Source organism: Gorilla gorilla, chromosome 3, assembly GCF_029281585.2.
Source record: "Gorilla gorilla gorilla isolate KB3781 chromosome 3, NHGRI_mGorGor1-v2.1_pri, whole genome shotgun sequence".
Classification (NCBI taxonomy): domain Eukaryota; kingdom Metazoa; phylum Chordata; class Mammalia; order Primates; family Hominidae; genus Gorilla; species Gorilla gorilla.
Window position 1 is genome coordinate 96,274,524 of NC_073227.2, and position 27,203 is coordinate 96,301,726.

At 41.5% G+C, this 27,203-nt stretch overlaps 3 protein-coding genes across 12 annotated transcripts in view; 1 reads left to right on the forward strand and 2 right to left on the reverse strand.

Annotated features, from left to right (window-relative positions):
* ART3 (ADP-ribosyltransferase 3 (inactive)) overlaps window positions 1–27,203 on the forward strand; it is a 101,396-nt gene that overhangs the window by 14,258 nt on the left and 59,935 nt on the right. The gene's annotated exons all lie outside the window — the stretch shown is intronic.
* On the reverse strand, window positions 8,290–10,581 carry CXCL11 (C-X-C motif chemokine ligand 11). 2 transcript variants are annotated; one of them, XM_019025932.4, is made up of 4 exons: window positions 10,423–10,581; window positions 9,712–9,838; window positions 9,541–9,613; window positions 8,290–9,306 (listed from the first exon to the last, which is right to left on the reverse strand). In XM_019025932.4, the coding sequence occupies exons 1-4, from the start codon at window positions 10,481–10,483 to the stop codon at window positions 9,247–9,249; spliced, it is 321 nt and encodes a 106-aa protein (XP_018881477.1). In that variant the 5' UTR covers window positions 10,484–10,581; the 3' UTR covers window positions 8,290–9,246. The 2 variants fall into 2 exon arrangements, with proteins under 2 accessions (XP_018881477.1, XP_004038901.1); XM_004038853.4 differs by having other exon boundaries at window positions 8,290–9,310.
* On the reverse strand, window positions 11,249–11,563 carry LOC101147806 (large ribosomal subunit protein eL36-like). The gene has a single exon (XM_055384537.2). The coding sequence runs from the start codon at window positions 11,561–11,563 to the stop codon at window positions 11,249–11,251; it is 315 nt and encodes a 104-aa protein (XP_055240512.2).

Below are 27,203 nucleotides of genomic sequence, written 5' to 3' on the forward strand. Positions count from 1 at the left end.
TTTTACTGTGAATAGAATGCCAACAAATTTCAGAGAAATGTCTGACATCATGAATGGAAGAGGCCTAGAAAAGTTCAACATTAAACAATCAAAATGAGAGATGGTGACAGTTTTATTTTAGTTGGTATCTAAGTTGTCAGCTAAAATGTCTCTATATAGAAGACAATGTAAAAAGGAGATACTTGATAAATGGACTAAAAATCTGTTATTAGGGATAAAATATTTGATTTTTACTAAACATTGTATTACATTAACTGTGTGCCAGGCATTGTTTGAACTGCTTTGTGAATATTGACCATATTGACTCATTTTATTCTTATAATAACTTCTACCTCTGACCCAGCCACTCTTCTATTTTTTTCACCATAGATTATTTTTGCCTGTTCTAGAACTTCATATAAATGGAACCACTTAAGTATATACTCTTTTGTGCAAGACATCTTTTGCTCAGTATAATGTTTCTTAGATTCATCGATGTAGTTGCATGAATTAGTAATTTGTTTCTCTTTATTGATGTGTGGTAATCCATTGCACAAACATATCAGTTTGTTTCTTGTTGATGGACACTTGACTGTGTTCGGATTTTAGTTATTATATATAAAGCTGCTATGAAGATTTTTTGTAATTTTTTTTCTGGGCATGTGCTTTCATTTTGTGGGGTACATATGTAGCAGTGGAACATGATCTTTTACTTTTTTTATTTTAAAAACGTAAGTGATCATGTCACTCTTCTGCTTAAGACCTCAAACAACTTCCAGTTAGAATAAAATCCAAATTTCTAATTAAGCTGCTTTACTAAATCCTCTATGATCTGGCTGCTACCTATTTGTCCAACCTCATATCATTCCTTCTCAACCACTACAATCCAGTCAGTGGCCCATACACTGGCAGTTTTCTCCATCTGGTGTGCTTTTCCTCCTGTTCGTCACATAGAGAGTTCCTTCTGGACATTTAAATTTTAGCTGGCTTGTACCTTCTCTTGTCACACAATCTGAAGCAGACATGACTTTAATTCTCTACATGGCATTTCATACTATCTGATATTCAGTTCATTCATTTTTTTAAATTAGTGTAATGTCTGTTTCTCCATGCTAAAATGTATGCCCCAGGAGAACAGGGAACTAAAATGCATATGAGAGGCATTTGGTAAATATTGGATAGAAGGATGGTTGAATGAATCTTTATAGACTTTAAGTAACAGCATACCAGGATTGTATTTCAAGAAGTATTTCCATTTGTTCATCAGATTTCTGAATCTGGACATGAGTATTATTGTTTTCCTTAGCTTTAAGAACCAAGTTTAATTTAAGAAGACTATAATTTCCCCAGAAGTTAGTTTAGATTTAAGTAGGTAAAATCAATACAGATATTCTCAGCTAGCTATAGGACAGACTCTTCATTCCGGAACTCTGGTAAATATAGAGTGGTACCCCTAAAAGCTTCTCAGTTATTTGCTGTTTTTTATCTGTAATTAAGCATTGAATGAATGAATGCAGGAATGCAAATATCCTCAGTGCATATCATGTATAAGGCCATGGATGGTGTTAGAAGAAGGAGGAGAAGTAGGCTTGTTCTCATTATTTTCTGTGCACTTTGTGTAGGGAACTAAGCTAATCTCAGGGAATACTAGAAGGGATAAGAGCCAATATTTATCCTTGATGGGTTTACATTCTAATTGGGAAGACCAGAAACTATGAAACAATAAATATCAATAAGAGAAACTTTATGGGCCGGGCACGGTGGCTCATGCCTGTAATCCCAGCACTTTGGGAGGCCGAGGCGGGTGGATCACCTTAGGTCAGGAGTTCTAGAACAGCCTGGCCAACATCATGAAACCCTGTCTCTACTAAAAATACAAAAAATTAGCTGGGCGTGGTGGTGGGCGACTGTAATCCCAGCTACACGGTAGGCTGAGGCAGGAGAATCACTTGAACCCTGGAGACGGAGGTTGCAGTGAGCCAAGATCACGCCATTGCACTCTAGCCTGGGCAACAAGAGCGAAACTCCGTTTCAAAAAAAAAGAAAAGAAAAAAAGAAACTTTATGATCAGTACCAAATGAGTGGTATAGAAAATAAATAATGTGGAGGTTCATAGGAGACTGTACTCATTAAGGTCAGAAGTTTTCAGAAGATCCTTCAGAAAAAAAGACCTCAGATGAGCCATAAAGTGTGAATGTTACTTAAATAAGTGGCCAGGAGAGGAAAGCTTGTGCAATTACAGATAAATGTCATCAAAAAATGGTAAAGGGGGAAGCCAACCAACCAGTCAGGAAGATTGGTAGACTCATAGGGGTGATAATGCCGTGTTAGGATTCTATAAAATCTGGTCCTCAGTTTTTCCAGTCCAGAAATTCTCATTTTTTCCTAATCATCCAGGGTAAGCATATTCTCAGAGAGTTAACTCTGCTAACCAAATCTAAAACAGACTAAGATGAAAATTAAAAGACAGTGTATCCATTTACAATGAGAACCTTTTCAGTGACTAGGATGATTGGTTTTGGTATCCAAGTCACCCCTTTCCCAGGATCAGATTGCCTAGGAAATTGAATTAGTATCAGAACAGTACCTGGTGAGCAGAGTCAAACGAAGGACGCTTCTCTTCTTGTTTTAAATGAGGGGTCTGCTCAGGGTAGAAACCTGACAAATGTGATCAACATGGAAAATCATTTAGAAAAAAAAAATCAAACTTTTAGAGACAGTAGCAAGCCCACTATTACTTATTTCACCCAAAGCCGAGACTGCGTGTGTCATTTGAATAAAAATCTAAATAACTCTTTTTATATATTTCTCTCAATTTTTGCAACGTTTGTGGTATAATCACTTTCCTAGAATTCACTGATCTGAGTATAATTTTGAAAGAAAATGAAAGTTAAGAAAGTATCCCGCTTTAGTTTCCGTTTCAGTTGCTATTGATTTATCTTTAAGCCTGTGATTATGGCATCAGGCCAAAAAAGACAATGAAAAAAGGAACAGTCTGCCCTGACAGACTACTGAGCACAGACGAAGGCAAAAATGCTTTCCCGGAAACTGTTATGCTTAGAAGAAATTTTCTAAAAAGTGAGCAGGAGGACATCAGTGATTTCTGTGGACTGGGAATCCCCTCAGCTGGTGCAGAATATGCCTTGAAAAGTATGGGAGAGCAGGGCAAAGCTTCCCCTTCACAGTTTTCACTCTGAGCTCTCAAAAGATTCCCCGAGCTCACAGTGTTTGGTAATACTGGTTACATACTTTTCAATTACCCATGTGTCTCATCCTTCATAGCCAGCCTAAGCAGAGGGCAAACTGAGTGCTGGCAAAGTGGGTGGTAGACCCTAACAATCATCATGGCATTGGAGGAGGCAGAGGCTCAGAATAGCTTCTGTTTGGATACATTTTAGGCTATGCAGTGTTTCTGAACTCGTGCACTTGAGAGGACTTTTACAAATATGGCAGATTTCATCATTTGGAGGAAGAGACAAAATTGGAGGACATTATAATAAAGTAAATGTGTTTGGGGGAAGTATGGTGCATTTCTTTCTCCTTCCCATAAATAAGATATTTCAACAAAATAAATTAGAATTTTGTGATACTTTGTTCCATTTTTAATCAAAATCTTTAGAAAATGTCTAGTTTTAATTTTAATTGATTCATCATTGGTTGTCTTTTCTTTTGAGAAGAGGAATCTTGAGATATGATATAGTTCAGTAGTGCCTGTTATTCCATATTTTAGATTATCATTCAGTTTTCTTCAACTTCTTATTGACAGTTTGTCTTTGTGAACAATTTGAAGAAGAATGCTAAGTCAGGATTTATTATATGGAGTCTATAATTCACGTTAGGGCATTTCCAATTTAGTAGCGGTTTATTGAGCAGCACTAAGGAACTATGAATACATCTGTACTTATGGTGCCAGGATTTTTAGGACGTATTCTTCTTAGGTACTTAAGTGAAACTATGGTTTCAGTGTTATGTGATAATCTCAGACTTGCTCAATTTCATTACCAGTGTCTGGTTAATAAAATTTGCAGACAAGGCAAGAAGAAGCAACTAAAATTGCCTCATTCACCCCTTCTCCAAAAAAAACCCTAACAGTTTTTTTTGTGTGTGTACTACTTATAATCCACAGAATGTGCTGACCATATCATAAAGATTTATAATTGTTGGCTACGAAAATCTTTTCAGAAACAGATACAAAGAGGTATATTAATTCCATGTGGGCATATTAGGTCCTGTACTCAATAGCCAAAAATAATTAAGCATAATCTTTCGTTTTCTAATAGCATTATCCAAAACTACTGCATTTGTTTGAAAGCTCTTCTTGGCTAATTAGAGGAAACAGTCCTGAAATTTTAAGTCACTGTGAGTGTTTGGCATCTTAAGTTCCATGTATTTAAAATCAAATCTGCAGTTTTTTCTGCTAAACTACATCTTCCCCCTCATATCCCTATTTCTGTTAGTGACAGAACTATTCTTTCAGACCTCAGAAGTTCAGCCTTTTTTCCTTGTCTCTTCTCTGCTTTAAATTTAGATTCAAATCCTTAACATGTTCTTTGTTTCTTTTTTGCATCTTCAACTTTCTTTTTCTGAGATGGAGTCTTGCTCTGTGTAGCCCAGGCTGGAGTGCAATGACGCGATCTTGGCTCACTGCAACCTCCACCTCCCGGGTTCAAGCGATTCTCCTGCCTCAGCCTCCCGAGTAGCTGGGATTACAGGCATGCATCACCACGCCCAGCTAATTTTTTGTATCTTTAGTAGAGATGGGGTTTCACCATGTTGGCCAGGCTGGTCTCGAACTGCTGACCTCGTGATCCACCTGCCTCGGCCTCCCAAAGTGCTGGGATTACAGGCGTGAGCCACCGTGTCTGGCCTCAGCTTCAACTTTCACATCCAGTCTATCACTGTCTTGATTCTTTTTGTACAGTGTACTTGTCATTATATTTCTACTCTTACCAATACCACCTTAGTGTAGCCCTTCTTCTTTTTATGATAGTAAAATACAAATAACATAAAATTTACCATTTTAACCATTTAGAAGAGTACAATTCAGTGGAGTTAAGTACTTTCACAGTGCTGTGAAGCCATCACCATAATTTAGTTCCAGAACATTTTCATCACCCAGAAACCCCATACTCATTAAGTAGTTGCTCCTCATTAACACCTCCCCCAAACCCCAGTCAGCTAATTTGCTTTTTGTTTTTATGGTTTTGCCTACTCTAGATATTTCCTATAAAATGAAATCATACAATATGTGGTCCCTTGTGTCTGGCTTTTTTTACTTAGCATATTTTCAAGGTTCATCCATGTTGTAGCATGTATCAGTACTTCATTCCTTTTTATGGCCGAATAATCTATTGTGTGTGTATACCACATTTTATCCTTTCACTTGTTGATGGATATTTGGGTTGTTTCTGCTTTCTGGCTGTTGTGAATAATGCTGCTATGAACATTTGTGTACCAGTTTTTGTTTAAAGAGCTGTTTCAGTTCTTTTGGGTATATACCTAGGAATGGAATTGCTGGATTATATAGTAATATATAATTACTATAATTATGTTTAACTTATTGCAGAGCCAGCCCCATTACTTTTCACACCAGTGTTTCCCAAAGTGTGGGACACTACCATGTACATTGATAATAACATTTAGTATCAGTGAATTATTCTCTTCTTAACGTCAATCCCTCTGATTAATTAAATCGGGGAATATTAGTATTTTTTCATTGTATTTTGTTTTATCATTACATTTTATTTCCATGGCATGTATTACTGATTTTACATGTACAGTAGTGAAAGTTTACTTTTCATGTAAATGTACGTAAAATAAAGTGGTATACAGAGTTTCTAAAAATATAATGAAGATCAAACAGAGAAATGTTAAAAAAAATTGTAAAGATGATATGAGAATGCCTTGAAGTTTTGGAAATACAGACCTGAGATATTGCAGCTATTGCAGCAAATCCCAACTGATTTTCCTCCTCCACTCTTTCCCACTTTCAATCAACCATTCATGCAATTCCCAGAATATTTTCCAATGACTTTGATAGGGTCACTCTCTTCTTCACAAACATTTATTGAATCCCCATTTTGTACAGAGTAAAATTCAAGGTTGTTTATTTACAGTTTCATGTCCTTCATCCTTCCAACCAAACGAATCTAATTATGATTCCTAAAAATCACTTTATACTTCCTACTACTGTACATTCCCTTGTGTCATTCCTCTGCTGTAAATTCCTTTCCCTTAGTTTATATTGCCATTCAATAGGGTCTGATATGCACCAGAAACTGTACTGTTGGCCTGGGCTACGGTGGCTTTCTTTTACACTTATGAGAGAGCAGATATTAGGCACAGGAATAATTCATTAATTACAATTGCAGTAAGTAGTATGATGGAAAAATAGAGAGTGTTATGGAAATAAATAAATAGGACACCTAATCTAGTTGAAGCTGAAGTGGTGGTTTCAAAGGCTTCTTGGAGAAAAAGTCATTTAAGCTGAGACCTAAGCAATTAGTAGGCATTAGCTTAGTGAAGAAATGGGCAGAGAGAATAGTATGTGCAAAGGTACCAAGGTGGGGAGGATCTTGGCTCAAATATGTTAATTATTAATATTTCATATATTTATTTTGCTATGAAGAACTTTAGGTATATGTTTTCTTCTGAATAATAATGTACTGGCCTATAATATTTAATATACTTCTTACAAATACCAATTTATCATGCAGCCTTAACTCTGTGAATTTTTTTTTTTGAGGTAGGCTTTTGCCCAGGCTGGAGTGCAGTGGTGTGATCACAGCTGACTGCAGCCTCAACCTCCCAGACCCAAGTGATCCGTCCACCTCAGCTTCCCAAGTAGCTGAGGTTACAGGCATGTGCCACCATACCCAGCTAATTTTCATATTTTTTATAGAGATGAATTTTCTCTATGTTGCCCAAGCTGGTCTTGAACTCCTGGGCTTAAGCCATTCACCTATGTCGGTCTCCCAAAGTGCTCAGATTATAGGTGTGAGCCACCATGCCCAGCTGACTGTGTGAATTTTTATTTTTAAAGAGACTTAAAAAAAAAAATCACTGTAAGTAGTCAAAGATTAGATTCAAGTCTTTTTTTTTTTTTTTTTTTTTTTTGAGGTGGAGTTTCACTCTTGTTGCCCAAGCTGGAATGCAATGGCATGATCTCAGCTCACTGCAACCTCTGCCTCCCGGGTTCAAGCGATTCTCCTGCCTCAGCTTCCTGAGTAGCTGGGATTACAGGCACATGCCAGCACACTCGGCTAATTTTTTGCGTTTTAAGTAGAAATGGGGTTTCACCATGTTAGCCATGCTGGTCTTGAACTCCTGACCTCAGGTGATCCGCCCACTTCGGCCTCCCAAAGTGCTGGGATTACAGATGTGAGCCATCGCACCCAGCCAGATTCAGGTCTTAAAACTATCCAGGGAATTTATATGGAAGTCCCATCTCTATATAGATATTTATATAGATTTATATAACAATTTATTATAAATCTATATTGTATCTATAACCTATATAATAATGCAATATAGATATATCTGATTATAATACTATAATAAATATTTTTATTTTTCAAATGTATGGGTGCCTATATAGAGAGTACTGCTATCAGTCAAGGCTTTTGGTTACATGCAGAGAAACCAACTCTGGCTATCTTAAGGAGAAAAAGAATTTAGTTGGAGGTTGAAGAATCCACAGGACAATGGAGAATAAGTCTTGGAAAATGGACAAAGACCTAAGGGAACTAGGTGATAGGAAGGACTAGCCGGAGTCATGCTACAGGAACACACATTGGGAAGACACTACTGTAAGACTTTCATTGTTTCTCCTGCTGCTGCCAGGCTTGAAATAATTTTCTTACTAATAGTATCTTTGTGATGCCAGCTGGAGTTCAAAGTCTAGGGTAGAAACAGCATGGCTGAGTCCTTGTTGTGGCTACAGGAGAGGATCTCCTGTCTTTGGCTTCTCTCTTTTGGCCTCCCACCAACACTCACATAAGGGATTTTCTCCAAGTAAGAAGCGGGTTTGGACTATCAAGACCCCCCAACACCGACAAAAGAAACAACTGTCTTTCCCACCTACCCATTAAAATATATTTCTAAACAGTTTTTCATGATGATGGATAGGTGTATGTTTCTGAAATATAAGGCAAAATTGTTAAAGGCATCTCAAATGTCCTGGAAAGTATATAGATCTTTTTTTAGAAAAGAAAGGTTGTGGTAGTTTATTAGAGAAAAAAATGACTTTGATTCTTTAAACTAGTCTTGAGTATACCTAAATTTTATAGTATATAGGCATGAACAAAGAAATTGATTAGATTATGTATTTTTCTAAGAGACAGAATTACAAAAAGTAAAAGTGATTGCTAGATATACATTTGCTTATTTTTCAACATTTTTCTTTGGTAGACAAAAACATTTTGTATTTCAAATGTGTCCAAGATATTGCTATCATTTATACAAACGGATAAAAACAAAAAGTACAGTAAACACACATATCCTAATTGCTTCAAAACATTTCAATGAATAAAAGTTGAAAAACATCAAATTAAGACCGGTGCTACTAATTTGGTTATGAAATATGTGCACTTTTGCCAGTATCCCATAGCATATAATTTTTTTCATAGTACATTTTATGAATTACATTTCATGAATTGGTTATAAAACAAACCAAATGATGCATAAGAATGTTTCCCTACATATTGATGTGCTACATGATATTTGGGGAAAGAAGTGTGTATTTGCATGAAAAAATGTTTGAGGAATGTTTTACTACACATAGATGCTTTTGACTTACAAGGGCTTGACTCCAGTAATAATGTCAATGTCTCCACTGTAACCACAGATAGTAATATAGCATAAAGATCAATACAGACAGATGACTTCTAGAGACAGAAATGTTCTCATAGTCACAACAGAATAGTTGTAAGCATCAAATCTAGAAGGTTCTCTAGCCTAGAAATGCATGAATGTATAATGCAACAAGTAAGAATGTGAAAGCACTTTGTAAACTCCGATGGTAACCAGCCTTTCTTAAGGTAGCTTTTCCTAGAAATCCATTTAATTGTTGGACTCCTGTGGGCAGTGGAATTCTGATTGTCATTCATTCAGGAAGACTGTGTTTCTGTTTTTGGTCCTTTCACCCACCTTTCATCCTTCACATAACTGTACAAAAGTTGAAAGTCACAAAACCATAGAAAAGTCTCAGTTTCCTACTGTAGAATTCTTGTCATTTCAGTAGTCACAGTTAAACTTGTTCTAGGTTTTTCAAATGCTCTTTTCCAGGACTTCATATGTTTTAATATTTTTAAAAATTCTTTCTTTCAACTTTCTGGAATAAGAAAACAAGAGTTTTATTTACTTGGGCTGTTCTTGTTTCCCCCAGGACATCTAAAAACACGTAGTAAGAAGAGGAAGCTGTTACAACCAAGGACCCCTTAACAGAATATTTCACACAGGATCATAGCAGAATCTTTCTGTAGTTGTCCACATTATTTTCTTTTTCAAAAGATCTGTCTTGGATAAAACAGATTATAACATGGGAGTAATCTGGTAACTTACTTTGATTATAAGCCTTGCTTGCTTCGATTTGGGATTTAGGCATCGTTGTCCTTTATTTTCTTTCAGGGTAATACTGTTAAAAGAACATACAAAAGAGTCTTAAAGTTTAGATGCAAATACATAAACAAAAAAGCCTGCACCATTGTCATCTTCAGCAAGTTCATTACTTACATCACTTCTATTTTGTCACAGTTGTTACTTGGGTACATTATGGAGGCTTTCTCAATATCTGCCACTTTCACTGCTTTTACCCCAGGGCCTATGCAAAGACAGCGTCCTCTTTTGAACATGGGGAAGCCTAGAATAGATCATAGCATTAGTTAGTAATGCATCTGATTGCAACAGATGGCTGTGGTTCATAGCTGGTGGTGAACGTGAGCAGAATTTTCGTTAAGGGTAAAGATAGTAATTTGTCAAATAGCACTTAACACAACTGTTACTGGGAAAAGTTAAGTAAGATGTTGATTATTTTCTCATTAAATTAGTAAGCAAATCGCTAACAAATGGGAAGCATGAAGGAAGTTTATTGGAGGTGAAGCTTGTTTTGCCACCTTGATTTTATCCTCAAATATTTTCCCAGGAAGCTTGTTAACATGATCGCTATATAAAATCTTCTTAACAGACATTTAAAACTGTTGCTAAAGGCTTCTGCCAGATATTCTAGCCAAATCAAAAATTCCATGAAGTTCATAACTTCTAGTTTCAATAATCATCTCTAGTATCTTAAACATGTCCACCATTTCTGTGCTAAAGCTGTAGTAACTTCTAATCTGTGAGATTAAATAAAACTTTATCATGTCTTTTAGGATAAAAGTGGAAGAAAAGGCATTTGAAACATTAGAAAAGGAACTTATAGGTTGAGAAATAAAAAGTACTGCATACCTTGAACAACTGTAGCACACAATATCACAGCCAAGGCTATAGCCATGCCCTTCACACTCATGTTTGTTTTTTGCTGTTGCTGCTGCTGCTGCTGCTGCTACTTCAGCTTTGCTGCTCTTCTTGGAAGGAGTAGAAATGCTGAACATGAAAGGAAATTGATAATTGGCATATATAGAGCATTTTATACACCAGCAATCCTTTTATGGCACAGGAATTTCCCTCTTTGAGTCATGCACCTTTCCTGCTTCCAAGAGTTTCTGTTTTGTTCTCTTCTAAATGTTACTGTCCCTTCCTATTTGCAGTAGTGTTGAAAGTGATAAGAATGTGAAAGCACTGTGAAAACCCAGATGGTAACCAGCCTTCTTAAGGTAGCTTTTCCTAGAAATCCGTTTAATTGTTGGACTACTTTGGGCAGCGGAATTCTGATTGTCATTCATTCGGGAAGACTGTGTTTCTGTTTTTGGTCCTTTCACCCACCCTTCATCCTTCACATATCTATACAAAATAATATTCTGAAAAGCTTTTTTTTATTATCTCACTTTTTTTTTCAGTCCAAACTCTTATAATAGATAAGGCCTATATTATTTGACACCAGATGACCTTTATTCAATTTCATATTTTTACCTGTAAATGAGTGCCTAAAGAAGTTTCTCTGTATTTCTGTATTTATGTCCATATTGTTTTGCATTTTCAACAATTTTTACTTTATATATTTTATTTATTTTGTTTTGCTTTATTTTATTTTTAAATTTAATTTAATTTTATTACTTTATTTTATATTTATTTTATTCTGCAAAGCTTTCATTATAGGCAGATGGCAGGGGGCTCAGTCCTTCTTGGCAGCTGCTTTCCTCATGGCAGCCAGGATGTTGCTCAGCTCCTCCTGCCTTCTCTTGGCGCAGATGTTTGTCCCTACCCTTTTCTTGATGAATTTGAGGGCCTGTTTGACCTTGGAGACCTTCAGTAACTCCATGCCACGCCACTCGTTAGGGGTGAAGCCACACACCTCTGGGATCATGTCCCACACAAATTTAGTGAGTTTGGTCAGGCGCCCGCAGTGGCTGTGCCTGGGCTTGCTCACATTCTTGGTCACCTTGTGGCCCTTGTTGAGGCCCACAGCTATAGGGTAAAGCAGTGTCATGGCTGCTGCCCTCCAATGGTGGCCATGGTGGAAAGCTATTTTATATATATTTTAGCACTGTTACTTAGTACATGAAGTTGTATGAGTTGTATTAGGGATCATAAAAAAAAGTGATCCTCTTTCCTCATGTGATAGTTTTACCTCTGAGATTCTACTTTGATGTAATTCCTATTTTTTTGTCTTTATCTTTTCTCTTAAGCTTCCTAAATCTTTGTTTTAAGTGTGTCACTTGTAGATGTTTAAGAAAATCATATCAAAGGAGCTTTCTAATGGGTAAGCTTAATAAAATATATTTACTGTGTAACTGGTAATCTGTAATTTTTAAAATGCTTCCTTGCTGATTCTTTATGTTTTCTTTGATTTCTTTCTAACTTTAAATATATTTTATTTAACTTTTTGAAGCCATTTTTGTTTTTTTTAATGAGATGGGTCTCACTCTGTCACCATTCTGGAGTCGAGTGGCACAATCATAGCTCACTGCAGCTATGAACTCCAGGCCTCAAGCAATCCTCCTGCCTTGGTCTCCCAAAGTGCTAGGATTACTAGGATGAGCCACGGTGCTTGGCCTTCCTTAAGTAATTTGAAAGGAATACATTGTTTTACATTTTGATATTAATTCTTAAAATTCTTTAAAAAGATTTTTACCTGAATTTTTCTAATTATTTACATCAACCGTCAATATTTTTTTAGCTCCTGTCTTTGTAACATTAGAAAATCACTGTAACTTTCTTTCAAGAATTTTCTCCTATTTCCTAGTTTTACCAATAAAAGTTGGTATTATCGGGGAATTTATAGCCAGTTTATCACTTTTAGATTATTATTTTATCTTATTCAACTTCTTTTTTTGAGAATTATCATTTGCATTTTATCCTGAAATTATATATTTATTTAGATATAATCCTGCATTTAAATTCTTTAACAACCATGACTAGTCTTTAAAACCTTTGAAAGTTTTTACAGTAGTCCCCCATTAAATGAGAAATTCTAGAAATAATTCATAAGTTTTAAATTGTGCACTTTTCTGAGTAGCATGATGAAATCTCACATCATCTTGCTCCATCATTTCATCCCATCACATAGACATTTTATCATTTCACAGCATCACTAGAAGAGTGAGTATAGTACAATAAGATATTTGAAGAGAGAGAGACTACACAGTCACTTAACTTTTATTACAGAATATTGTTGTAATTGTTCTATATATTAATGTTGATGCTCTTACTGTGGCTAATTTATAAATCAAACTTTTTTATAGGTATATATGTACAGGAAAAAATACAATATATACAGGGCTCAGTACTATCTGCAGTTTCAGGCACTCATTGGGGGTCTTGGAACATATCCCCCAAGGATAAGGTGAGGGGGCTACTGTATTTTAATTAATTTCCAAGTAGCTGGAATATTCTTTCCTTCTTTTCCATTAATTCATTTAACATATGTAAAGAAAGACTAATTTTCCCTCAGGAATATGGGTAAAGTAAAAGGAATGTGTTCTTGGAGCTCATAAATCCTTATGTTATTATTTTTTAATGTTGCTTTTCATTTTCTCAGCATTAGAAACACAGTAGAGCATAGTTGTTGATAGGGAAGGCTCTAGAGTCAGCCTGTGTTCAAATCCACCCTTGATTATTTATTTATTTATTTATCTTTGAGATGGATTCTTGCTCTGTAGCCCAGGCTGGAGTGCAGTGGTGTGATCTCGACTCACCACAGCCTCTGCCTCCTGGATTCAAGCGATTCGCCTGCCTCAGCCTCCCAAGTAGCTGGGATTACAGGTGCACGCCTCCATGCCTGGCTAATTTTTATAGTTTTAGTAGAGATGGTGTTTAGCCATGTTGGCCAAGCTGGTCTTGAACTCCTAACCTCAGGTGATCCTGCCGCCTTGGCCTCCCAAAGTGCTGGGATTACAGGCATGAGCCACTGTGCCCAGCCCACATTCAGTTATTTATGAACAAGTTACCTCAACTTTTTGAGGCTGTATTCTCATCTATAGACTGGGGATAATAATAGTACTTTTTTTTTTTTTTGAGATGGAGTCTCTCTGTGTCACCCAGGCTGGAGTGCAGTGGCATGATCTCGGCTTACTGCAACCTCCGCCTCCGGGGTTCAAGCGATTTTCTTGCCTCAGCCTCCCAAGTAGCTGGGATTACAGGCATGTGTTACCATGCCCAGCCAATTTTTGTATTTTTAGTAGAGATGGGGTTTCACCATGTTGGCCAGGCTGGTCTCAGACCCCTTTTTCATAGGGCTGTTATAAACTAGGTATTAAAACAGGTAATGCATATTAATCATTTAGAAAAATATGTAGCACTCAAAATGTATTAACTGCTATTATTATTATCAGTGTCCTTTCCTGAATTGGCATACCACATCTAGCTTGTTTTCAGCTGTTTTTCAGCATTAACACAAACAAAACCACTTAATAAAAGATTAGTTGACATTGTTATAGCATATAAAAATATTTTAAATTATAATAACCATGAATATAAAAATAGCATACTAATCATAAAAATCACTTACAGAAAGTGCATGAATGCAATAGCATAGTTCAAATAATATAGACAAACAATAGTGAATATTTCTGCTTACTAGTTAAAGTGTTGTCATATAGCTTTGGTGTAAGACAATTTCTTAAATAGGGATTCTTAATTCTTTTAAAAAGACCCTGGAAATTGATATTATTAAACATACTTTTACATTATACTATTTTAAATAGAAAATAGACATAATTCAAATTTACATAAAACAAGACTAAACTCTTCCTTTTGCCTTCATGTGTGAATTACTACTTAGCTGTGTAGAAAAACTGTGGATCACAATTTTCTCCTTCAGTACTCTGCTGGGAGTCTTGGAATGTATCCCCCAAGGATAACAAGGGGACTACTGTATTTTATTTTCTATTGTTTTATTTTCTTCCTTACTGCAAAGGTAATATCTGATATTTTAAAAAAACATTAGAGCTGGGCATGGTGGCTCATGCCTGTAATCCCAGCAGTTTGGGAGACCAAGGCAGGCGGATCACTTGAGGTCAGGAGTTCGAGACCAGCCTGGCCAACATGGTGAAACTCTGTCTCTACTAAAAATACAAAAATTAGCCGGGTATGGTGGCGCATGCCTGTAATTCCAGCTACTTGCGAGGTTGAGGCAGGAGAATCGCTTGAACCCAGGAGGCGGAAGTTGCAGCGAGCCAAGATCGCGTCACTGCACTCCAGCCTGGGTGACCCAGAGAGACTCCGTCTCAAAAAAACAAAAAACCAAACATTAGAAAATGTGTAATAAGAAGAACCTTACCACCAGAGATGACCACTGCTTTAGTTTTCTTCCCTCTGGATGGATACGCACATACACTGGATACACACACACACACACACACACACACACACACATTTCGCCTAACAAGTTCTATATCAGACTATATCAGGTTCTCCCCCTCGCCCCCCCCCCCCCATGTGTCAGGGACTATATAGATACTTCAGAAGGAGACAGAGGAGAAGACAGGGAGAAAAAAAAATTCTTCCTTTCCCTCTGTGAAGAAGACTACTGCATGATCTTCCTCACGGAGGCTGCTGCTTGTGTATGACCCTAGAGGAGGGGGCTATCCCTCCCCCATGTAGACACATCTTTGTCTGCTTTTCCTCAGAGCTAAATCACAGTTTGAAAACTGAGGGAGATTTATTTAGTTCTTCACTTCTTCAGGTGATAGATCCAAAATTATGCAGAGTAAGGAGAGGGATTGGTTTTGTGCTGTAACCTTTTCACTTCATCTCCTTGAACCACAAAATAAGCCTAATTAGGCTTTAGCATGTGCTAAGATGGATGCTCTCTCCTTCTATAACACTCTCTCCCTCTTTACTGCTCTTCCTCCCAGTGTTCCTGCCTTAGAGTGTCCTGGAAAGCACTACCCTTTTCTATAGTAGTTCATTTATTCATTTACTCATTCATTCAGCAAATGTTTATTTTAGATGTCTGTCACATGTCTGGCACTCTTTTGGGTATTAGAGATAGAACAGTGAACAAAACTCACCAAGTCCTTTCCATGTGTTCCAAATTTCAAACTTTCTGCCTTATTGTAGAAGTTAGTCCGCTTGATTTCTGCTGGCTTTGTAGATGTGTGGTGTCAGACGTGTCTTCAGGATTGTGACTTGTTCTGGCTCTATACTCTCTGACATCACATGAGGAAGATTACCTTCTTTCACAGCATCCCCTCATCTGGTGAGCCTGAGAGATCCCTATTTTTTATATTTGTATAATATGGTTTTTCTAGCATGAAAATGCACTTTCCTCTCCTCTTTTGAATCCTTTCCTTCCTTTAAGTCTTGATGTCTTCATGAAGCCTTTTTCATTATATCGTGGTATCTTCTTGTCCTTTATACTTTGTAGAACTTACTGTCTTTTCTAACTTTATCCAGTAGAAATACAGTGCAAGGCATGGACATAATTTTAAATATTCCAATAGCCACATTTAGAAAGTAAAAAGAAACAGATGAAATTAATTTAAATATATTTTCTTTAATTAAGCATGAAAATATATTATCATTTCAGTGTGTAATCAATGTGGATATAAAAATGTTAAATGAAATATTTTACCTTTTATTACTAAGTCTTCAAATTGAACTAGCTACATTTCAAATGCTTGATAATAACATGTGTTTAGTGGCTACCATATTGGACAGTGAAGGTCTAGTTATTCATTTGGCATGTATTATATACTGACTCCATACTTATTTTAAACTAAAGCTGAGGTTGGAGAGGAAGAGAGATAACTGTCAAACTCCTGTAAATTTCCCTAGTTGTTTTCTTCTTTCTCTAGGTCATTATATCTCATTGCTCTTTTTCTTTGATTAAATGCAAAAAAGATCAGATACATTCTCTGTGTTCTTAGCAGTGTTGGCCTTTTTTATTATTTCCAGAATTGGACTATTTTATTTTATTTTCCCAGGTTCACCCACTTAAATAAGTTTTGCTTTTAATTTAAAGACATAGGAGCATCCCAGGAAATGATGGAATCTAGTTTCCATAAGTAATCACCCTTTCAGCTTAAAAAATCTGTAATCTGTGCTTCATCTGAAATTTTATTAATGCTGCTAAGTTAGCCAATTAATGTAGAATTTTAAAATGTTTCCAAGTTAAAAGAGATTAATGTAAGCTATTTAAAAATAATTTCCAACTCACCATTCACCAGGTCTCTGAATAATATATTGCCTGACAAAAGAAAAAAGGTAGTATCAAGGATATTTTGTTCAGTTAAGTTAGTGAAAAGTGGGTTAGAAATGGAAACTAATGTTTCCATTTATTATAAATGAGTATGACTTAAAAGAATCCTGTTTTGAGTGTTAGAAGGCAGATGACTCACTCCTAGGGAAGAGGTTGCCAGGCATGTAATAGACACCTGAAATAATATAGATAGACTGAACAGATTAATGTAGAATCCTAAACTCTTAAAAGTGTGTCCGGAATTGGTGGGTTCTTGGTCTTGCTGACTTCAAGAATGAAGCCGCGGACCCTCGCGGTGAGTGTTACAGCTCTTAAGGTGGCGCGTCTGGAGTTTGTTCCTTCTGATGTTCGGATGTGTTCGGGGTTTGTTCCTTCTGGTGGGTTCGTGGTCTCGCTGGCTCAGGAGTGAAGCTGCAGACTTTCGCGGTGAGTGTTACAGCTCATAAAAGCAGTGTGGACCCAAAGAGTGAGCAGCAGCAAGATTTATTGCAAAGAGTGAAAGAACAAAGCTTCCATAGTGTGGAAGGGGACCTGAGCGGGTTGCCACTGCTGGCTCGGGCAGCCTGCTTTTATTCTCTTATCTGGCCCCACCCACGTCCTGCTGATTGGTAGAGCCACGTGGTCTGTTTTGACAGGGCGTGATTGGTGCATTTACAATCCCTGAGCTAGACACAAAGGTTCTCCACATCCCCACCAGATTAGCTAGATACAGAGTGTCGACACAGAGGTTCTCCAGGGCCCCACCAGAATAGCTAGATACGGAGTGTCGATTGGTGCATTCACAAACCCTGAGCTAGACACAGGGTGCTGACTGGTGTATTTACAAACCTTGAGCTAGATACAGAGGGCTGATTGGTGTATTTACAATCCCTGAGCTAGACATCAAGGTTCTCCACGTCCCCACCAGACTCAGGAGCCCAGCTGGCTTCACGCAGTGGATCCCGCACCAGGGCTGCAGGTGGAGCTGCCTGCCAGTCCCGGTGCCATGTGCCCGCACTCCTCAGCCTTTGGGTGGTCGATGGGACTGGGCACCATGGAGCAGGGGGTGGCACTCGTCAGGGAGGCTTGGGCCACACAGGAGCCCATGGAGGGGGTGGGAGGCTCAGGCATGGTGGGCTGCAGGTCCCGAGCCCTGCCCTGTAGGAAGGCAGCTAAGGCCCGATGAGAAATCGAGTGCAGTGCCAGCCCACTGGGGGACCCAGTACACCCTCCGCAGCTGCTGGCCTGGGTGCTAAGCCCCTCATTGCCCGGGGCCGGCAGGGCCGGCTGGGTGTTGCGAGTGCGGGGCCCACCAAGCCCACGCCCACCCATAACTCCAGCTGTCCCGCAGGCGCCACGCGCAGCCCCGGTTCCCGCTGGCGCCTGTCCCTCCACACCTCCCTGCAAGCTGAGGGAGCCGGCTCCGGCCTTGGCCAGCCCAGAAAGGGGCTCCCACAGTGCAGCGGTGGGCTGAAGGGCTCCTTAAGTGCCGCCAAAGTGGGAGCCCAGGCAGAGGAGGTGCCGAGAGCAAGCGAGGGCTGTGAGGACTGCCAGCACACTGTCACCTCTCAATCCCCCCTCTAAACAGGACACCCCAACTGCTGTTGGGAATTTGGCTGATGACCACTCTAGCTACTTCCTGCTGGATAGGGGTGAAGAAGGGGCCCTGCAGTTGTAGTGTCCTTCAGAGGGGAACTCTCTAGGCCAGGGGAAGTGCCAGCGGGTCGGTCCAGGGGTCCTCGGTAGAAGTTGTTAGTTGAACTCATTTGGGGTTCCATTTGTAAGACCATCTGTAGCTTGATGGCCTCGATTCTAGAGGAAACAAATTTGACAAGAAGGTTAAAAATACAGTGCCCAAAAGCGAGTAACAGCAAGATGGCTGCCATGGGACCTAGAAAGGGGAGAAGCCATGTTGCCCAACTCCAGAGATTGGTATAAGAATTTGAAAGGCGTTGTCTGATTTCAGAAGCCTTTTCCTGTAAACGCCGGGCGGCATCTCATACTATCCCCGACTGGTTAGTGTGAAAACAACATTCTTCCCCTAAGAAGGTACAGAGTCCTCCTTTCTCAGCAGTGAAGACGTCTAGGCCTTGGCGTTTTTGGAGAGTCACTGCTGCCAAAGAGTCTATTTGGGATTGTAAAGTAAGAATAGATTTCGTTATTTCTTGCAAACTGCCTGAGAGGCAGATGTGGGTTGAAGATCCACCTAAGTAGAATATGCCTTGGCTAGGAAGACAGAAATTTACCCTGGCTTTTAAAGGAAAAGGGTACACTGTTTTTTCTTTACTACTTCCATCTCTCTCTTTCTCTCTTCTACTTCTTTGTCTCTTCCTCTCTTTTTAACTCTCTCTTTGACTTTCTGTGTCTGTCCCTCTTTCTGACTCCTTTTCTTTGTCTCTGTTTCTGACTCCCTCTTTAACGTTCTGTCTCTCTGTCTCTTCCTCTCTCTGTCTCTTTCTCTGACTTTCTCTTTCTCTCTTTCCTTCTTGCTGGTCTTTCCCTACCTCTGCCAGCCGCTTATGCTGCTGTTCTCCCCTCTCCTTCCCATTTTGATGGCTTTGGTAGTGTAAGACTCCCACCTCTTTGGGTTCCTGCACCATGTGCAATAACTCCATAACTTCCCTGTGGCATCCAGCGGGGGTTCCCAGAGGTTAGGAACTCCCATTCTTTCCATATTGCAGCATGGGCATGTAGGATTAGATAAGCATACTTGCTATCTGTATACATTTATTCTTTTTCCCTTTCCCAGTTCTAAGGCTCGGGTAAGTGCCACTAGTTCTGCTAACTGGGCACTGGTCCCGGGGGGAAGAGGCTTGCTTTCAAGTGTGGTTATATCACTAACTATGGCGTAACCTGCCCTTCGTATCCCATTCTCCACAAATGAACTTCCATCGGTATATAGGTTAAGGTCAGGATTAGTTAAGGGGACTTCTAAGAGATCATCTTGGGCGGCATAAGTCTGGACTATAATTTGTTGGCAGTCATGCTCAATTGGTTCCCCATCCTCTAGGAGAAAAGTGGCAGGGTTGAGGGCCACGCACGTGCATATTTTAAGCACCAGTCCCTCAAGGAGTAGTGCCTGGCATCTAAGAGGCGGTTGTCTGATAGCCATAAACTTCCTTTGGCACCTAGTATGCCATTTACATCATAAGTAGTCCAGACAGTGAGATCCTTTCCTTGTATTATTTTGATAGCCTCTGACGCTAAGATGGCCGCTGCTGCAACTACCCTTAAACAGTGAGGCCAGCCTTTTGCTATTACATCAATTTCCTTACTTAGGTATGCCACTGGTTGTGGGGTTGTCCCACGAGTCTAAGGACTCCAAGAGCTATCTCGGCTCTCTCTGTGATGTATAAAGAGAAGTTCTGTCCTGTGGGAAGGCTTAAAGCTGGAGCTTGTACTAGAGCCTGCTTTAAGGTTTTGAAGGCTGTTTCTGCCTCTGGTTCCCTTTCGACTAGATGAGTATTTGCCCTCTGGGTTTCCTTGATTAGAGTATAGAGGGGCCTGGCTATCTCGCTGTATCTGGAGATCCATAGTCAGCAAAAGCCGGTAATTCCAAGGAATCCCTGCAACTGTTTTAATGTCTTAGGGTGAGGATAAGCCAGTATAGGCTGTATTCATTCCTTGCTGAGGGCCCTGGTCCCTTTGGCTAAGATTAGGCTTAGATATTTAACCTGCTGTAGGCAAAGCTGGGCCTTCGACCTAGACACCTTGTACCCTTGATTAGCCAGAAAGTTCAAGAGATCCAGAGTAGCCTGCTGGCACGAGGCTTCCAAACTGGTAGCCAAAAGTAAATCATCCACATATTGAAGGACCAGAGTGCCTGGACTTGAGAAGTGGCCTAGATCTTGGGCCAGTGCCTGACCAAACAGATGAGGGCTATCCCTAAACCCTTGGGGCAAGACCATCCATGTAAGTTGGGACGTGTGGTCTGTGGGATCCTCAAAAGCAAAGAGAAACTGGGAGTCAGAGTGCAGGGGAATAAAGAAGAAGGCATCCTTGAGGTCCAGAACCATGAACCATTCTGCTTCCCCTGGTGTTTGAGAGAGCAGGGTATAGGGGTTGGGTACAACTGGATATAGAGGAATTACTGCCTCATTAATGAGTCTAAGATCTTGCAGTAGTCTCCACTGACTGTTTGGTTTTTGTACTCCTAGAACTGGGGTGTTGCAGGGACTGCTGCATTTCCTCACTAAGCCTTGAGCTTTTAAATGTTTAACAATATTCTGTAATCCTTTATGAGCTTCAGGCCTTAAGGGATATTGCCTTTGATATGGAAAAGTGGCGGGATCTTTTAACCTGATTTGGACTGGGCAGGCATTTTTTGCCCTTCCAAATTGTCCTTCCAATGCCCAGACTTCAGGGTTGATTCCCTCCTCAAGTAGGGGACAGCAAATGGGTAACTTTTTCCCCATATTCACATAGATAATAGCTCCAGCCTTGGCTAATATATTCCTCCTTAATAAGGGTGTGGGACTTTCAGGAATAACAAAAAAGGCATGTGAAAAGAGCAAAGTCTCTCAATTACAACTGAGGATGTGGGAGAAATACCTGGTTACAGGCTGTCCCAGGATTCCTCGGGTGGTAATGGACCTTGAGGACAGTCATCCAGGACAGGAGATTAACCCTGAGAAGGCCGTGCCAGTGTCCAGGAGGGAGGCAATTTCCTGGCCCTCAATAATTAAACATACCCGGGGCTCAGTGAGGGTGATGACATGAGCTGGCACTTGCCCTGGGCACCCTCGGTCCTGTTGTTGCATCATCTGGTTGGGGGCTTCTGACACAGGGAACCTTTATCCTCTGGGGCAGTGCACCTTCCAGTGATTGCCTCAGCATAGTGGACATGGACGAGGGGGCAGCTTGTTTCTCATTGGACAATCTTTTTTAAAGTGTCCTAGTAAACCACACTGATAACAAGCCCTACTAGGTGATTGGCCTGCTCCATTTTCTGTCCTCTCTGAACCACCAAGGTTTGTTTGTCTGAGGGCCATGACTAAGGCTGTGGCCTTTCTCTGATCTTGCTTTTCCTTTTGGGCCTGTTCCTCTTGGTCCCTATTATAGGACACCGAGGTTGCCAGGTTTAATAATGCCTCTAGATTTTGTTCAGGGCCCAGGGCTTGCTTTTGGAGCTTTCTCCTGATATCTGCGGCTGATTGGGTAATAAACTTATCTTTTAGAATCAATTGACCCCCGAGTGATTCAGGTGACAGGGGAGTATATTTTCTTAAGGCCTCTCATAGCCACTTGAGGAAGGCAGAAGGATTTTCTTCCTTTCCCTGAGTTATGGTGGATATCATTGAATAATTCGTGGGCTTTTTTCTAATTCTCCTTAGTCCTTCTAGAACACAGGTCAACAGATGTTTATGACTCCAGTCCCCATGATCTGAGTCAAGGTCCCAGTGGGGATCCATACTGGGGATGGCTTGCTGACTGGTAGGGAATTTGTCCCTTTCTTCAGCTGTCATTCTATCATTTACTTGACTAAGATACCAGGTATCTCCAAACTCTTGGGCTGCAGCTAAAGCTGCATTCTTTTCATTAAAGGCCAGGGTTTGATCTAACAGTGGCATGACATCTCTCCAAGCGAGGTCAAAGGTTTGCCCTAGACCCTGTAGGACATCTGTGTAGGTACATCTGTGTACCTATCAGGATCATCTGAAAACTTCCCCAGGTCTGCCTTGATCTGTTTTAAATCAGAGAGGGAGAAGGGGACAGGTACCTGGGTTGGGCCAAATTCCCCTCCCCCTACAGCTTGAAGGGGACATAACCGATAGCCCGGGGGTTTTTATGGTCGTTTGGAGATTTCTTTGCTTATTTCCTTCTGGGCAGGGGAGATTAGAGGAGGATTATCACTAATAGGAAGGGGAGCTATAGGGAGGCTAGGATATGGGGGTAAGCTGAGAGGTCCTCCTGTAGGATGTAAATTGTAAGCTTTGCATAGTTGTGTATTCTCCCTCAATGAAAAGAAAGCTTGGACATAAGGCATTTCACTCCATTTCCCTTCCCTTTTACAGAAAAGATGAAGCTGCAGGATAGTATTATAATTTGTACTTCCCTCAGGTGGCCATTTTTCCCCATCAGAGAGAGAATATTGGGGCCAAGCCATAGTGTAGAAAAAAATGAGCCACCTCTTTTTCAGGGTTAGTGGGTCAAATTGGTCCCAATGGCTTACGATGCATTTCAAGGGTGAGCCTGTTGATGCATGAGTGTTTCCCATCTGAAAGACAAAACAACCCGCGGTTTTGGTTTATTTTGTTTCTCCCCCTGCCCAAGAACCCACAACGGTCCCTGGACCCTGCTGATTGGAATAGTTGCGCTCACCGATGCAGCAGCAGAAACAACCCCTGCCCAAGAACCCGCAACAGTCTCTGGACCCTGCTGATCAGAATAGTTGTGCTCACTGACGCAGCAGTGGAAACACTAGTTTTCCTCCCAGACCACATAGAGGACCGAGGAAGGTCGGATTTAGTGGTCCTTACCAATGCATTCTCGAAAACCTGCACCCTTGCCTGTCTTCCTAGACCACAAGGAGGACTGACCAAGAAAAATCGGATTTAGTGGCCCTTACTGATGCATTCTCAAAAACCTGTTAGAGTCCTAAGCATTCTCCTGTTAGTATTGGGACTTTACCCCTGTCCTATAAAGATGTTATGCCCCAAAAATGAAGTGGAGGGCCATACCCTGAGGGAGGGAAGGGATCTTCAGGGTTGGAAGAGTGACACCTTTTTCCTCACTTATATGAATAGGAAGGGTACAATTTCTGAGGCTCCCCATATCCTAGCTTCAGGAATAGCTTTTGTTAGGCCTGTTAGTCTCAGGAGGGATCCTAAAATTCCAGGTAGTCCCCACTATGACGGGGCTTTGGGCAAAAATCATGTCTTTCTGATTGGTGAGCCTGGGTGCCTAAAGAGGGTAACAGAGTCCTGGAGTTTATACTAGAAATCATTCTTATAGGAGAAACTAGAAAAGCACCAGGGACAGGTAGCAATTTTTAGAAGTGGGTCTAACCTCAGAGAAGACAGGCGAGAGGCAGTTTGTCTGGCAGGCATTAGGACCCAGGCGGCAAGGGTCAGGATAGATAGGATAGATGGGTGAGTCTTGCTTGGGCGACATGCTTTTGAGAGTTCTGCTCATGGCTGCAGGGTCAGCCAACATGTTGTCGGGACCCTGGAGCTGCATGGCTTTCCTCTCTGTCGACCCTCAGCTCAGCCCAGAAGTACAGGAAAAGCGGAAGCTGGTTCTAGGCAAACCAACGGTCCCAACTCCAAAGAGTCAGGGGTTGTTAGAGAGCCCTTTCCCAGGCAGCCTGACACCCGTGTCTTTAGTCCGGCAGCCACACTAGTCTCTCTTAACTGGCCGACAGGTGCCCGGTATTTAGCCCCCGAATTCTAAGGAAAAATAGGACAGAATAGCAAGCAAAAGGGGTCTGATGGTACTCACTGCTTGGCGATAGGCGATTGTCTCACCGCTCGGTGATGAGCGATGGTCTTACCACTCGGCGATAGGCAAAAGTCCCTTTGTGGTTGCCAAGATGTTTCTGGAATTGGTGGGTTCTTGGTCTCGCTGACTTCAAGAATGAAGCCGCGGACCCTCACGGTGAGTGTTACAGCTCTTAAGGTGGCGCGTCTGGAGTTTGTTCCTTCTGATGTTCGGATGTGTTCGGAGTTTGTTCCTTCTGGTGGGTTCGTGGTCTCACTGGCTCAGGAGTGAAGCTGCAGACCTTCGCGGTGAGTGTTACAGCTCTTAAGGCGGCGCATCTGGAGTTGTTCATTCCTCCCGGTGGGCTTATGGTCTCACTGGCTCAGGAGTGAAGCTGCAGACTTTCGCGGTGAGTGTTACAGCTCATAAAAGCAGTGTGGACCCAAAGAGTGAGCAGCAGCAAGATTTATTGCAAAGAGTGAAAGAACAAAGCTTCCACAGTGTGGAAGGGGACCTGAGCGGGTTGCCACTGCTGGCTCGGGCAGCCTGCTTTTATTCTCTTATCTGGCCCCACCCACGTCCTGCTAATTGGTAGAGCTGAGTGGTCTGTTTTGACAGGGCGTGATTGGTGCATTTACAATCCCTGAGCTAGACACAAAGGTTCTCCACATCCCCACCAGATTAGCTAGATACAGAGTGTCGACACAAAGGTTCTCCAGGGCCCCACCAGAATAGCTAGATACGGAGTGTCGATTGGTGCATTCACAAACCCTGAGCTAGACACAGGGTGATGATTGGTGTATTTACAAACCTTGAGCTAGATACAGAGGGCCGATTGGTGTATTTACAATCCCTGAGCTAGACATAAAGGTTCTCCACGTCCCCACCAGACTCAGGAGCCCAGCTGGCTTCACGCAGTGGATCCCGCACCAGGGCTGCAGGTGGAGCTGCCTGCCAGTCCCGGTGCTGTGTGCCCGCACTCCTCAGCCCTTGGGTGGTCGATGGGACTGGGCGCCGTGGAGCATGGGGTGGCACTTGTCGCGGAGGCTCGGGCCACACAGGAGCCCATGGAGGGGGTGGGAGGCTCAGGCATGGCGGGCTGCAGGTCCTGAGCCCTGCCCCGCAGGAAGACAGCTAAGGCCCGATGAGAAATCGAGCGCAGTGCCAGTGGGCTGGCACTGCTGGGGGACCCAGTGCACCCTCTGCAGCTGCTGGCCTGGGTGCTAAGCCCCTCATTGCCTGGGGCCGGCAGGGCCGGCGGGCTGCTCCGAGTGCGGGGCCCACCAAGCCCATGCCCACCCGGAACTCCAGCTGGCCTGCAAGCCCATGCGCAGCCCCAGTTCCCGCTGGCGCCTGTCCCTCCACACCTCCCTGCAAGCTGAGGGAGCCGGCTCTGGCCTTGGCCAGCCCAGAAAGGGGCTCCCACAGTGCAGCGGTGGGCTGAAGGGCTCCTCAAGTGCCACCAAAGTGGGAGCCCAGGCAGAGGAGGTGCCAAGAGTAAGCGAGGGCTGTGAGGACTACCAGCACACTGTCACCTCTCAAAAGTACAGTAGTATAGTACCTGATGCTCTTTTATAGAGGGATTTAGGCATGCCAATGACTTTAGGGAGCTGCCGGTGCATTTTTTTTTAAGAGCTCTTAGTAGAATACTACTGTGAGTTTCTTATAATATTATTAAAATACCCGTCCCAGAAATGAGACAGATTCTGCAGGCTATATTCAAGGTAGCCATTAGGCACCGGGTAAGGCTCTATTTTTTTCCTCAAAACTTGGAGTAAATTGTATAAATAACATTAAAATCATTAAGACGTTGAGGAATAGTGCATGTTTTAATGCCATTGAAAAGAGTTCCAAAGTGATGATGAATTTTTTGTTTGTTTGTTTGTTTTAGACCTGCTCTATCGCCCAGGCTGGAGTGCAATGGCATGATCTCGGCTGACCGCAGTATCTGCCTCCCGGGCACAAACCATCTTCCCACCTCAGCCTCCTGAGTAGCTGGGACTATGGGCACACACGTCCACAGCCAGCTAATGTTTTTGTATTTTTGGTAGAGTTGGGGTTTCGCCATGTTGCCCAGGCTGGTCTCGAATTCCTGGGCCCAAGTGGTCTTCCCACCTCAGCCTCCCAAAGTGCTGGGATTACTGGCATAAGCCACTGTACCTGGCTGACAATGAATTTTAAATAAGGAAGTTTCTGAGTTTATGTTGTATCTCTCTCTTTTTTTTTTTTTTTTTTTTTGAGACAGAGTTTCACTCTTGCTGCCCAGGCTGGAGTGGAGTGCAATGGCGCAATCTCAGCTCACTGCAACCTCCGCCCCTGAGTTCAAGCCTTTCTCCAGCCTCAGCCTGCCGAGTAGCCTGGATTACGGTCGCCTGCCACCACGCCCAGCTAATTTTTTTTTGTATTTTTATTAGAGATGGGGTTTCGCCATGCTCACGCGTGTAATCCCAGCACTTTGGGAGGCTGAGGTGGGCAGATCACCTGAAGTCAGGATTTTGAGACCTGCCTGGTCAATATGCTTTATCTCTTTCTGGGACTTTGACATAAGAAGAGATTTCCAAAGGTTGTATTCTGCTCATGTAGTCTGGTATTTGAGAATGAGATATACCAGTGCTCACATTTTACAAGGATGACTTCATCCTTGATATGTGCTACCCTAAACATTGCAGTCGCAAGTGCATGCACAAAATAAGGGCCAGTTTTCAGTGACTACCCTATCACCATATGGACCTTCTCATGCTTGAGACAGCCACTGGTAGCCATCTACCTTTCCTTTCCTTTCCTTGTCAGTATAAATTTGGGGGATACAAATATAATTTTGTTACATGGATATATTGCATAGTGGTGAAATTAGGGCTTTTAGTGTATCCATCACCAGAATAATGTACATGGTACCCATTAAGTAGTTTCTCATCATCCACCACCCCCAACCCTTCCAAGTCTCCACTGTCTATCATTCCATACTCTATGTCTATGTGTACACGTTATTTAGCTCCCACTTGTAAGTGAGAACATGCGTGTACCCAAT

Coding starts and splice junctions, on each gene's coding strand:
- CXCL11 (XM_019025932.4), bottom strand. CDS start 10,483: ATGAGTGTGAAGGGCATGGCTATAGCCTTGGCTGTGATATTGTGTGCT. Junction 9,839..10,422: donor GTGTGCTACAGTTGTTCAAG/GTATGCAGTACT, acceptor GATCTATTCTAG/GCTTCCCCATGTTCAAAAGA. Junction 9,614..9,711: donor TGTGACAAAATAGAAGTGAT/GTAAGTAATGAA, acceptor TTCTTTTAACAG/TATTACCCTGAAAGAAAATA.
- LOC101147806 (XM_055384537.2), bottom strand. CDS start 11,563: ATGACACTGCTTTACCCTATAGCTGTGGGCCTCAACAAGGGCCACAAG.